Source organism: Salvelinus alpinus, chromosome 16, assembly GCF_045679555.1.
Source record: "Salvelinus alpinus chromosome 16, SLU_Salpinus.1, whole genome shotgun sequence".
Taxonomy (NCBI): domain Eukaryota; kingdom Metazoa; phylum Chordata; class Actinopteri; order Salmoniformes; family Salmonidae; genus Salvelinus; species Salvelinus alpinus.
Window position 1 is genome coordinate 23,407,558 of NC_092101.1, and position 14,443 is coordinate 23,422,000.

Sequence of the window (14,443 nt, forward strand, 5' to 3'; positions counted from 1 at the left end):
CAACGCTTGTCTTTCAGAATTCGATCAGTTATACTTGGATGTGTAGTGTTAGCATTTGTTGCTGGCATATCATAGCTAAATTGGCTAATCTTGCCAATAAAAATATAATTTAAGTAGTTGGCAATATCAGTGCAATTTGCAATTTGCAACAACGATTTAGCAGGGGCAGCCCACCACTGCTAAATGCATATAGGGAAAACACTGAACTGAATAGATTATGGTGTTGTCTACATGGCAGTCCCCCCACCCAACCACGTTCAACCCTCAGATCGAGCTGCAGCTGAGACTGTAATAAGTAAAAAGAGGGGCAAATAGGAAGCCAGTGGGCCCAGTATGAATATTTAATCTGCTACCAAATCCAGTGTTTGGTTTCAGATAGAGAAAATGAGCATGACCCGTTCCCAACCCCCACTACACAAACACATTTCTCCCCAATGTTGCTTGCCAATTTGTCCTCAAACAGCTTTTCGGACATTTAGAAATTCACTGGCTGTGTGGACCTGATAGATGGGCAATGGAGAAGAGAAATTATAACTACCAACTCTATTGAGGTGCTGCAGTAAGCAAACAATGCACCACAGCTGTGTGTAAAATTTGAGCATTCATGTAGAATATTGATATGAATTCCTATTGTAGCAACATGGCTGAGCAAAACTTTGATTGCAGTTAGCGTTTATTAGAGTTGTATAGGCAATTAAAATATAAAAAATGTTCCTACTCAGTGATGGCGGTTATGTTTTATAAGAACTAATATCAATCAAACCTTACAACTATCCTACTGGTAGAAGGCCATATCTTGAAGATCTTTCAGCACTGACAGGACATTATGTGAAGAGAGAGGGAGACCCACCTCCTGTATGGTTCTGCTGCCAGGGAAGTTGAGGTTGTAGTCTCTCTGGGCTTCACGGTGGCTGATGACGAGCAGGAAGTTCTGATTTAATGACTCCTGAAGAACGCTGGAGAAGGAGGAACAAATAAAACAAGAGTCAAGTAGAGAACAAGCTGAGACTAGTCAGACACTTATCCCTGCAGTGAGATGACTTCCTGCGTCTCCCCTGGGGCTCGTGCCCACTCCTCCGTCTCTGTCCAGACAGGCCTGGTGCCGGGTCCCTCTTCTGCGCAGCAGCCTGCTAGCCTGCTCCCTGAGCCAGCATGGGGTGGTCAGGACACGGGGCCACAGCAGTGACATCAACATTGCTGGTCTGGCAGACAAGTCAATGTATTGATTTGTCAGACTGACTTTTCTCAAAGTTGCTCCTATACATTGGGCCAGAGTGGTTTTTAATAAGGGCAGACAAGTGGAGAGTTCTAGGCCCTAGCTTGCAGCTATGAACAATGACTGAGGATGTGTACAGTACAGGAAGACACTGTGTGCTTCACAGAGAGATTAAAGTTTTGGACGCTTCACTTATAATAAACGTTGAGGTTAAGTAGCGGTTTGAGCAAACGCTCAGTCTGTGTTCGTGAATAGGAATCGGAAGCTTAGTCCAAGCCAGGCAGTTAATCAGAGCTCAACTCGAAGCGAGGAGGAAAAGGATAGTCGGAATTAATATGTAGCACACATTAATTATGCAATCACTGCCTTAATCTGCGCAGATCTGGACGAGCTTATGTTAACAGAAGCTCAAATTTACTGTAATGACAGCATATTTACATTGACTAAAACTACGAAATCAATATGTAAATGTAATGTTTGTTGTAGCTAACCGGGAAGATTGAAAATGTGTGGTGTGGAAGGACTGGATGCATATGTAATGGGTTGAGCAGGGAGAGGCAGGCAGGAGAGAGGGAGGAATGGGGACTCACATAGGGGACCAAGCTAATATCGGCATGATTTGTTTAGACACAGTCCCGACTGATTCTGGCAGACGAAACAGCAAAGGGGAAAAGTGGGTAGCTGTGTTGTAGCATTACCATAAGCCATTGTGAAGACAGCAATAATAATAAATAATAATAATAATATGGGGACTTATGGCTTTACACAGTAAACACTTTGAACGTGAGCGGACTATGTGGCCCATACTGTGAGGCATTTGTCTCCTCTGTTACTTAGCGATTTGGCTTCCAGCAAGTTGGTCGTATTGAGATAAAAGACCTAAGCAAATATAGAGGAGAATTAATATCTTTGCTTCCGGGGTCCTACTACTGACTCAACAAAGTGCTTTCAGCTCCTCTCATGATGTCCTCTCTACACTTGACTCCCATCAGGCTGTCCTGCGTCTGAGCGTTTGCGCCAGCCGTCAGTGACCTCTATACATGGAGGCACCGGGCCGTGTCCTCTCAGGAGTACTTGACACGGCATGAGGTGTTCTGAGTAAAATGTCACTTAACTTTATAGACAAAAAAATAAACAGTTTTGCAGGGGAGGAGCAGTCTCAACAGATTGGTTTCATTCTGAGATAAGCCTCAGAGTCCCCAGGCACAGAGCAGACACACAGACCTTATTAAAATAGCCCTGCCAGAGAGACACACACTTTTCCCTTTACGTTAGAACACCACACACACACTGACCATCTCATCTGTGATGTATGATCTAAAGAGGTCAAACTACAGGCAGACATGCATAACCATCCTACCTCCACATTCTGTATCTGCAACATAATAGGCAAATACGCAATCTCCCATGATCTGGTATGTCTTGGTCTGCCATTTTGTCTCAAGACCAATCAGCATACTAATTGTTAATAATTTCCACAGATTTTTGCCAGCCAGCATCTGAGGCATCAGTATCTCTGAGGGGATAACAAACTGGGGAGGGAGGGACGCTGTAAATTAATTCCAAATGTCTAATAATCCATTTGTATTTCACATTCAGAGTTCAAATTAAAATAACCTTCAATAAAACACACTTCCTGGAAGCAACAGAAATAGATGAGTCGCATTAATATATAAATCAACCTACATTATTTATGCAAGAGATTAGCTCCATCTAGATACCCTCCTGTATTAACCGTCTGTCAACACAGACACCGGGAAACGTTTGTTTGGCTCAGGAGTGGATCTCGGTAACTACCTTGGAGGAGGGAGCGCTTGTCTGAAATCTCCAAAGCCTCCCAATTTATTTAAAATCAAACAGAGGATTGACTGAGTGGGCCTGGTGATATGGATAACTATTTGATTAGTCTGTTTGGTTTAGGTGTGCAGAGATGTGCTTTGAAGTAATTGCCTACTGTGGCTTTTATTTGTTAAGTTATGTCCCATGTTCAGAAACTTCTCCCAATTATTACAAAGGAATAGGAACTAAATCATAGGTAAAATGTTATTTTAAACTCAAGCAATGAGTATATTACATATGGACACAAGTACTCCTTGCATAGTAATACACACACAAACATCCCAGTGAAGTACTAAATACTGAAGGTCTATTCCAGCAAGCAATCAATATGATTATTTTGGAATAAATAAATTGCCACCAAACATAATTGCCTTCCATAACTTAAGGCAATAGATAAATAGTAAAATGTGTTAATGACATATACTAATCATAATTGATTTAGCCTACGTATTATTTCCTACAAAGTTTCATTTCAATTAGAGTTAAGCAGGCTTGAACGCACCCTCTTCAGTACAACTCAGAAGAGGCTACTGTACATCTTGGTTGTTCCCTGTGATTTAAAAATATGGTACCCAAGCTAGCCCTGCTAGTAGTGCCCTGTTTCAGCAGGTATTAGTACAGGGTTTGTCAGAGCGGTGGGATGGCAGCTCTCTGACCGCAGCAGACTTCCAGCTCTGTGAATGCGCTGCAACGGTTATTTTTAATGCCGCTGTGCTAACAGCTTGCCTGCCCTCCCTGTAGGAGGCCTGCTCCTCTGAGCGGTGTGATCTGTCACCCTCTTCCAGCAGCAAAGATCACAACAGGGTCGCCACACACCCTCACCAAAATAGTTTATGGAGGATAATGAGCACCTAACACTGAAAATGATAGCACTAAGAAAATTGTACCACTAAGAGACACTGCAGTGGCCATGGTTATCCAGAAAATAGCCATTAGCTGCCTGCTACACAGTCAAACCTCTACTTACTGGTTGTCAAAGACGCACAGCCAACGGCAGCAGTAGCCTTCTCTCTTTTTGGAACTCATCACCCTACATTTGTGAGATATTATAGAACCCTAACCATACAAGGCATTGCAATATTTGACCCGTGTCGGTATCTGGCCGTTTCTCTGTGTTTGATTCAATGGGTTCTGAGATGAACACGGGGGAAGAAACATGAGACCAGCTGTATTGACTGTTGTCTTCCTGTCCGACACACGTCGGTGCACAATGACTGCTGTAGAACCAGAGTGACTCTTCATAATGCATGGCAGTGCAACGCGTCCATCTCCTCAGCAACCCCTCTGGGCCCGACAGTCTCCCTAATCAACACAGATAATTACACAGACACATCCCCTCCTGTTACAACCGACAACAGACACACTCCAACAGCACTTCAGCTCATCAACAATTACAGGAGCAATGCCTTAGTGCCTTTCACACCGTTCTCGCTCTACATTCGGGGAATTCTGAATAGGATGTTGCTAAAGTATGCTCAGATAAAGATTGAACATGTGTACAGCGTACCAAATATTGACAAGCCTTATTAGTGTGGTTTGTTGCCATGCTGGTGAGCAGATGTAGCAGAGAGAATTATTACAGTGAGTGGGATTTCGTTATTAGTATGAACTTTACCTGGCTGATACAGATGAAATATCAGATCAGTGACAAAACCAGCCTTCGTGACAGGATTATAGCTCAATGATGAATATTATGACATTTTAGAAGGAGACATGGCTAAAGCCTCATTGGATTCATAAAGCTTGGTAGAATGACCTTCTAGAGTGGCTTAATGGATCCTCCTCATTGAATTTCAAATTTCTCTCAAAATTACAGAAGTGAAAAAGCTGCTCTACTATTTGTATAGGAAGAGAATATTTTCAGCAACAAAAGAAAGACTGGAAATAGCAACAAATACAGCAATGAAGAGCATTATTTACATTACACAAAGAATATTTCAGTAGGATTTCAATTCAAATGTCAAAATAAATTACAGAAGCCTTCTGTGCACAAGGGTCAAATATCTTTGTAAATATTCAAATTGGAAGCTATTGTACAATATTCATGGCATATATTCCATAAACTATTTTTAAAATGACTAGGTGTACAGTGCCACCTAGTGTTCAACCCATATGAAAATGGCTTTGTTGGCAAAGTGGTGCAGTCCTGTTGATTTACCAGTCCTTTTGATGTTGGTAAAAATCAATTCTGCTGCATATTGAGGTACTGGAGGGTATTGGGTAAACAGTGTCAGTTACCTGCTGGGAATTGTTTGCTGAATGTGACTCAAAACAAAAGATGAGTGTAAGTGAGTCAAGTTGGGTACCTGTTTTGGCTGGTGCTGGCAGTGGGTGCGATATCTGGGGTCAGCACATACAGGCTGTTGTTCTTGGGCAAGTGTAAACTTCGCAGAACCGTCTGAGGACACAGGGACAGACCAATAAATAATACTAAGTGGTACTTTATCTATCCCCACTAGATGGGTGTGAGTGACATTTATGAAACCTCATCCGATGTGAAAAATAAAAGATAAAACTAAAAAGGTGGCAAAGAGATGCTTTAAACATGCTAATTTCAAGAGGTATTACATTAACCAAAACAATTGTTTTGAGAGAAATACTCACAATGTCAGATACGTCTCCACTTTTCCAACCCTTTAACTGCATTTTTGATATGGGGACCTGAAGCTCTGTCTCAAGAATATGTTTGATTTCCCCTACAAACAATAAAAGGAAGAAACAAGTTGTAGTACTATGAACAGGCAGTTGGACATATCCCCACCATAAGATGGTAGTAATAGATGAGAAAACCTGTTTTCAAAGCAAAGTACAAAATTCATTGTGTATTCATGAAATTTTACACCTTACAAGCGATTTACATTTGAGTAAAACATTCGTAATACACACTTCCACTACCTTATCTTCACAACATAAATTGCTTCAACACTGGGTACAAGTGTGTAGATTCTGAGAAAGGGTTCAAAGTCTAAAAACGAAAGCACTATACCTAGGTGTTGTATTGACCAACATCGCTCCTTTTACCAGAAACCCACAATATTTTAGATTCTCAGTAACACCACATCTGTAACACCCACATTTTCTCTGAGTAAACAGTAAGGGTGTGTGATGTATTGTATTTATTATGGATCCCCATTAGTTCCTGCCAAGGCAGCAGCTACTCTTCCTGGGGTCCAGCAAAATCAAGGCAGTAATAAAAACAAAAAGTTTTAATTACAAGACATTCACAACAGATTAATGATGAGTAGGCCCGTAGTGGAATATTAGTGTAGGAACCATAGTATGAAGAGTAGTGTATGGTGAGCGCATCTCCTCACCAACTGCGCTGCCCTCCTCTACGACCACTTCCACAGTGCGCTGGCGGTACTCCACCCGGAAGTTGAGCAAGCGTGGCTGCCGCTCCACAATGTGTCGAGAGGGGAGGACAGGGCAGAAGGCTGAGGAGGAGGATGGCGGAGAGGAAGACGATGAGGTGGCTGGTGGGGCCACTGCTGCCTCTGCTGTTGCTGCTTGGCTGTGAGGCCCATAGATGTTGGCCTGGGATGACTCGCTGGGGAAGTTTTTGTGGGTTCAGACAGTAAGCAGAGGTTCAGAAAACGTCAACACAGGGAGCATCATGTAGTGCAGTTCAATATCATATTGAATTGTATACAGAGTTTAGTGACTATAATACACCAAAATAGTGTAATTCTCAGACTAGACCCTACATGTGCAATTTTACTCAACACCATTGAAATGCAAAAACAAAGCAAAATATTTCAGTAAACTCAAACATTTAGCCTATGCAGATTTTACTGGGTTTCTGAATACTTTATCCACTGCAGGGAAAAAAATATTGTCCACTAAATAGGCTAAAGCAGGGGTGTCAAACCAGGGGTCCGATCCAGCCCACGGGTAGTTTGAGCAAAAAAAATAAAAAATAAACTCATACTTTAAAACGCCTAAAAACCAAATAGAAACTGTGCAGACGTGATAAAGGACATACATTCTTAAGGCTTCTTGACTGTGTCCAGCAAACTAATAAATCACAGATATGAAAGATAGACAGAGAGCATCGAAAAATTCCCAAAAACGATGGGTAGAAGACTATATAATACATTTTCAGGCCGGCCCTCCGGACCTCATTGAAACCCCTGGGCTAAACCTTAGAAATAGCTTGAATATGATTTTTAAAAATAATTTTCATGCTTGTTGCTTCTTCCCCATCACAAATGATACAAGCAGCACTGAACAGAAATATTCAAAATCCACAAAATACCCACAGCCCCCTTCTGAGGCAGCAACAAGAGCCTCTCAGCAGCAATACAAACAGTTTCAGAGTCAGTGTAAACAGGCTTTAGTGGATAATATGGGCAGGGCCCAACAGATGCTGAATTGTCTGCCACAGAACAAATTCAGTCTTATTTTGCTGCAGAGGCCAGAGACACAAAACATCTTTTTTTCTCAGCCTCTCTCCATGTCTAAAGCCTGAATTCCCTTGAGGCTCTGTCCCACATGGCAGTAAATAATGTATTTTCTCTCTCCCAACCCGAACAAAGACGCTTCTCTTTTCCTCGTGGGTCAGCACATATCGTGCTGGGAGGGAGAGCAGGGTCTTGCACAAAGGCTGTATTTATCCAACCTGATTACAATACCAAAAAGGTTAAAGACGTTGGGGGTTCTGAGGGCACGTAGGAAATCATTAGAGATCAATGTTCCATGATAATGGCATAAAAACAACATACCGTACACAGAAACCACTTGAGGCTTGGATTCACCCACAGCTAAGAATTAGGCCTACCATCATAGGCAGGTGGAAATGACGGTTCAGGGAGAGCAGCGGCTTGCTGTTGGCCATATACAAGGGTCAAACCCTCTAAGGCTGCATGGACAAACACCTGTCCTACAGAGATCTGCACAGGTGCATAATGACCTCTTATATACTAAGAACCACAGAATAAGAAGTCTACAAGCATGGATGTTAGGAAAATTAGATCAAGTCATAATCAGCTATGCAGTAAGCATTTACATATAGACAGAAAACAAACTGACAGTTTCAGGTAACTCACCATTAGCTAGTAAATTCAGTGAGTGAAAAGGAGGTTCAGTGAGTGAAATAACAGCCAATACCGCAAATAAACACTTCCTGTACCTATACAAATTAGAAACCTAGAGTGCACTGAAATTTCAGTTTCAGTATCTTGGTGCAAAACTGTTATACACAGTTGATTGTCATTCATATCCATCATAGAAGATGTTGGTGTGTTTGAGTTGTACTCTCATCAGGGGTGCAGACAACCAAAGAAACCATAACATGGTCTAACAACGAGGACATGCTACGCAATTTCTTAAACAGGATGAAAAAAGCAAAGTCAGAATTCACCCTAGACGGTAGGCTATACATTTCCCTTGCAACGTGATGGAAGGTTTTTGTAAGCATTCTAAACTACAATTTGAAACTTGGCACATTGATACCGAGGATCGTTGACTATTATGAGTGTTAAAAATAATACAAACGGTTGTTCCATGGCATACATCTAGATGGCACTCTCCACCTAGTCAGGAGGCAGGCTTGCGGATAAGAGCAGGCCTCCAGCTGGCTCCGGTCACCTCAATGGAGCCGTTTACTGAGGAGGAGTGCCATCCTACGAGAGCAGCCTGGTGCCAGCCAGTATACGGGCTGACTGCAAGTCACACAGCCAGGCTCCATTCAAAATTATGTGTGCCCTTAAGAAACCATGTTCTCATGCCCAAAGTCTTCAGAAACTCGCAAAATAAACCGTTTAACAGAATGTGCCCAGTCAATGTATTTGTTCTTCAGCCCAGTGTATTCATGAGTTCGGACTGACCGTTGAGAAAAAACGTGAGCCACAATGCCTTTTTCTCAGTAGCTGTTTTAATTTCAGTTTTTGGGAAGATATTCCTCTCTATGTTCTTTCACATAAAAACACTTTTGCTTCTGTTGATACTCTATACTCAAAGACCATACCAAATACTATCAGAGTTATATTTTTCTGCCTACCACTGAAATGCAGTAATTCAAAGCAATGTCAAGCCTACAACTTTGAATATCACTTCAAACTATAACCACCCCCACAGTCTTTCGCTTGATATTGCCCAGCTATGGGCTACCAATCTGGTTGTTTGATTTCTACCTAATTTGGTGTTCAAATCTTGACTGAATAACTACATCACACTGAGCTTTGTGGGGGAAATGAGATCCAAAGCCTCAATTTCCTGCACTGATGATCACAATTTTTTCCATCATGTCAGTTTGTGCCTACTCAATAGGCTTTGTACAAGAACTACATATTCAAGAGGTCAAGTGACTGATTTAGCCATTGATTACTACATGTATCCTGCATCTTCTGAACTCCTCAATCGTCATCAGGCCACAAGGTTATTGCTGTTTTAAAACATAAAACCTAGCTCTTGACAACTAGGCCGACAGACGAGACCACAGCTGCACTTTATAAAGTGATATAAATTGAAAAAATTATTTTGCAGGAGCATGAACAAGTAACCACCATTGCTCCAAAATGTGCTTTCACTGCGAGTTCTAGATACTACATTTCTATAACCTCTAGCAGAACCTGCATTGTTTGCCGTTTGGGGTTTTAGGCTGGGTTTCTGTACAGCACTTTGTGACATCAGCTGTTGTAAGAAGGGCTTTATAAATACATTTGATTGATATTCAGGTCAACAAAACAAGGTTCTTGGCCTTGCCCACACCTGTGCTTACATAAAGTACATGAAGAGCTATGGTAGTTTTCTATTCTAGCTTGTGAATTGAAATGAGAAATAAAGTTGATTTTCGTTTGTTTCTGTGTAGCAGGTAGAACATCACATTGACGGCGACGCGTTTTTGCATATGACACTATGCCATATGGTTCAGAGGGGTTGGGTTAAATGCGGAGGATGCATTTCAGTTGTACAACTGACTAGGTATCCCCCTTTCCCTTCCCTTATACTTACCTCCTGTGTACAAGTTGTGCATCCTATTTTGGTTAACATATGACTTTTTGCAATATGGTCAAAACATTAGTTTGAGGGGATGTTTAGAAAATGCAGAGTGAACACTTGATTCACTTCTGAAGATGCAACAGTCATTTCTGGCATATTACCTTTGCAAGATCCCATTCTCTTGTGGCATCACACCATTGATGGCTGCCTGTAAAAAGAGAAAAGACCATGGAATAAAATGTGTCGCAAAGTATTACACTCTTGAGAGCATGCATGTTCAAACACTGATAATCAACAGTAAATGTTCCCATAACTATCTACTGCCAGTTCCTGCCAATAGAACTACAGTCATTTGAATTTCAAAGGCAACTTTTGGTAGCCATACGAGTGGCTATGAGTGTCTCTACAGCAAATATAATTCTGAAATGAATGTTACTGTACAGGATGATAGTCAGACACATGCACAGACACAGCTAGGATGATAGTCAGACACATTAGGTATAGGCTATAGGCATGCATTGATGGGCTATTCTTTTTTCTGTTTAAACAATTCGATTTTTATCATATTTGGACTGAAAGCAAAGGGAATGTAATGCAAGCAAATGAGGGGGCACTGGTGCCCAAACGATGATATGACATTCACACGAGAACAAATCATTAATGAGAAAGGAGGTTGAAGTATGTCGTTGGCCTCAGAATTTATTTTAAACCGTGAAACTGATTTAGGGGAACTGTTGAGGACACAGACCAGCGAGAGGACAATACTTGCAATGAGTTTATTAGGGGCCCATTGTTAGGAGACCTATTGAGATGAGTGCTCTAGAACACTTGGAAATGTCCAGCAGTGTTTCCAAACATTGCAAAATGTACCATCAACTAAAAAGTACATGAACATAAAATAATTTTAAATTGACAAAAATACCAGAGAAAATTGTAATTGTGAAAACTTGGCAAGTATTTTAAGAAAAGTTTGTAAGTAGGTCTACTAGTGAAGCCACAAATCCATGAGAAAGGGCCACCGAGTATTTAACACTTGTTCGCTGTCCTGTCCCAACACACAGGTTTCTTTTGTACATTTTGCTCAACCTAACAGCACCGAAAAGGAACTGCAAGTCATCACATTTACAGGTGCGTTTAACCACTGCTTAGGCTCTGCTTGCTTGCTTTGAAAAGCTGCCAGCACAAGAACAGCGCTCTGCTAAATATAGCCCACCCCATCCAACACACACTATGATAAAGGGTTACATTGTGGATATAAAGTAAAACCGTTTCATACCGCTCCTTTGAATCTCAAACTTGAAATCAAAACTGACAGAATACTTTCTTTATACGCCCATTAAAGAGGGGTGGTAGGTAGCCCAAATGATGTCTCACTGATAAACGGAGACACATGGCAATGATGGTGCATTGTTGATTGAAACGTCACAATCAAGGTGACAATACATCTCAGTAATAAGTGTCCCATTTTAGTTCAAATAGGAAGCAAACAAATAGACTGTGTGCTTTTAGCAGCTATGCTTTTTGCTTCTTTGGTCATTTGAATTGGCTTACAAGTTGAAGTAACTAGCAAGCACCAGTGCTCACAGTTGTACTGTAGTATGATTTGGTCAGGTTCACCATGTAGACTAAGCTTTGGTGGATGACAGGAGTAGAGTTGTGAATTAGGCCTACCTAGGCCTTCAATTTATATAAATAGGTCTTCATTTAAAAAATGTATCTCAGCATACAGTAATTGGAGTATCACTAGACATTATACTAAATAAATAAATAATGGTTAGGCATAATATTCTAGAAACGACAACATTAGTTCTTTCAGCGTAAAACACATACAGAAATCTATAACTCACATTACACAAGGGTACGTGCAACACTGTAAAGCAAGGTCCCCAATAGGCGGTCCGGTGATTTTAAATTGGCATCCCGAGTTTTCGGAAATATAATTTTTCCGTATAATTTGTTGTTGGACATAAGACTATAATATCACCAGGAAATCTACTCAGTGATTTTAATTCAGGAGATCTGTTCAAGTATTCAAACGCATAAATAGAGGCATACGTGATCGTATTCCAATGTAATCAAGGTCCGATTCTGTTTTTGTCAAATATTATATCCATTTGGGACGGTTGCGATCAAATTTGCTGTGTACAATTTATTTAGAACTCTAACTAGGTTTCCATACAACCTATTTATGCGAGTAAAGTACAAAAATATCACGACAGGCCTGATGGAAATAGCAAATTCATCTGTAAACTTTGCAAATGGCAACAAAAAACAGGCTAGACAATGTGGGATCTTTTGGGGTCAAACATTCATTATGTGAGAAATGGCGGCGGAAATGTCTATATAAGTATTCAGACCCTTTACGCAGTACTTTGTTGAAGCACCTTCGGCAGCGATTACAGCCTCGTGTCTTCTTGGATATGACACTACAAGCTTGGCACACCTGTATATTGGGAGTTTCTCCCGTTCTTCTCTGCAGATCCTCTCAAGCTCTGCCAAGTTAGATGGGGAGCATAGCTGCACAGCTATTTTCAGATCTCTCCAGATGTTTGATCGGGTTCAAGTCCAGGCTCTGGCTGGGCCACTCAAGGACATTCAGAGACTTGTCCCGAAGCCAACTCAATGCAGGAGTGGCTATGTGCTTAGGGTCGTTGTCCTGTTGGAAGGTGAACCTTCACCCCAGTCTGAGGTCCTGAGCGCTCTGGAGCAGGTTTTCATCAATGATCTCTCTGTACTTTGCAGCGTTCATCTTTCCCTCGATCCTGACTAGTCTCCCAGTCCCTGCAGCTAAAAAACATCCCCACAACATGATGCTGCCACCACCACACTTCACCGTAGAGATGGTGCCAAGTTTCCTCCAGACGTGACGCTTGGCATTCAGGTAAAAGAGTTCAATCTTGGTTCCATCACATCAGAGAATGTTGTTTCTCATGGTCTGAGTCTCCTTTAGGTGCCTTTTGGCAAGCTCCAAGCCTTTTACTGAGGAGTGGCTTCTGTCTGGCAACTCTACCATAAAGGCCTGATTGTGGAATGTTGCAGAGATGGTTGTCCGTCTGGAAGGTTCTCCCATCTCCACAGAGGAACTCTGGAGCTCTGTCAGAGTGACCATCGGGTTCTTGGTCATCTCCCTGACCAAGGCCCTTCTACCCCGATTGCTCAGTTTGGCAGGGCAGCCAGCTCTAGGAAGAGTCTTGGTGGTTCCAAACTTCTTCCATTCAAGAATGATGTAGGCCACGGTGTTCTTTGGTACTTTCAAAGCTGCAGAAATGTTTTGGTACACTTCCCCAGATCTGTGCCGCGACACAATCATGTCTCGGAGCGCTACGGATAATACCTTTGACCTCATGGCTTGGTTTTTGCTATGACATGCACTGTCAACTGTGGGATCTTATATACACAGGTGTGTGCCTTTCCAAATCATGTCCAATCAATAGAATTTACCACAGATGGACTCCAATCAAGTTGAAGAAACATCTCAAGGATGATCAAAGGAAGCAGGATGCACCTGAGCTCAATTTCGAGTCCAATAGCAAAGGGTCTAAATACTTATGTAAATAAAAGGTTAATTTTTTTATAGAAGGTGCAAAAATTCCAACATAAACTGTTTTCACTTTGTCATAATGAGTATTGCGCATAGATTGATGAGGATTTTATTTTATTAAATCAATTATAGAATAAGGCTGTAAAATAACAAAATGTGGAAAAAGTCAAGGGGTCTGAATACTTTCCGAATGCACTGTAATAAACATCAAATCAAAGTAAACTTGGAGTCCCGCGATGTGTGGTCCTCCCACAACAACTCGGGAAAGCATGCAGTAACTTGGTTACAGATTAAATAAATTATGATAAACTTCACAGGGTGGTGAAAGTGCACGGTGATTCGCTTGATGCTCCTTTCCAATAAATTTTGAGGGTCTTACTCTGGTCTGGTGACATGATGATCAATGCTTGGCTGCAGTTTGACAAATAAAAATAATCCTGCTCTTTTGATCATAATAATCTCATAATGTAGGCAACGCCCACACCGCATCTGCGAGCTGTTGGCTAGAGACCACGTGCCATCTGCGTGTGAACGTGCCTTAGGCATGCTGCAAGGAGGCATGAGGACTACAGATGTGGCCAGGGCAATACATTGCAATGTCCGTACTATGAGACGCCTAAGACGGCGCTACAGGGAGACAGGACGGAGAGCTGATCGTCCTCGCAGTGGCAGACCACGTGTAACACCTGCACAGGATCGGTACATCCGAACATCACACCTGCGGGACAGGTACAGGATGGCAACTGCCCGAGTTACACCAGGAACGCACAATCCCTCCATCAGTGCTCAGACTGTCCTCAATAGGCGAAGAGAGGCTGGACTGAGGGCTTGCAGGCCTGTTGTAAGGCAGTTCCTCACCAGACATCACCGGCAACAACGTCGCCTACGGGCACAAACCCACCGTCGCT

The 14,443-nt window shown here is 41.9% G+C and overlaps 1 protein-coding gene across 1 annotated transcript in view; it reads right to left on the reverse strand.

The window, feature by feature from the left end:
- LOC139541154 (FAS-associated factor 1-like) overlaps nucleotides 1-14,443 on the reverse strand; it is an 82,742-nt gene that overhangs the window by 64,672 nt on the left and 3,627 nt on the right. Inside the window, exons 3-7 of the mRNA XM_071345457.1 lie at nucleotides 10,156-10,202; nucleotides 6,370-6,602; nucleotides 5,660-5,751; nucleotides 5,362-5,453; nucleotides 851-956 (exon numbers count right to left, since the gene is read on the reverse strand). Of these exons, the coding sequence (XP_071201558.1) occupies nucleotides 851-956; nucleotides 5,362-5,453; nucleotides 5,660-5,751; nucleotides 6,370-6,602; nucleotides 10,156-10,202 (570 nt within the window). The remainder of the gene's footprint in view (nucleotides 1-850; nucleotides 957-5,361; nucleotides 5,454-5,659; nucleotides 5,752-6,369; nucleotides 6,603-10,155; nucleotides 10,203-14,443) is intronic.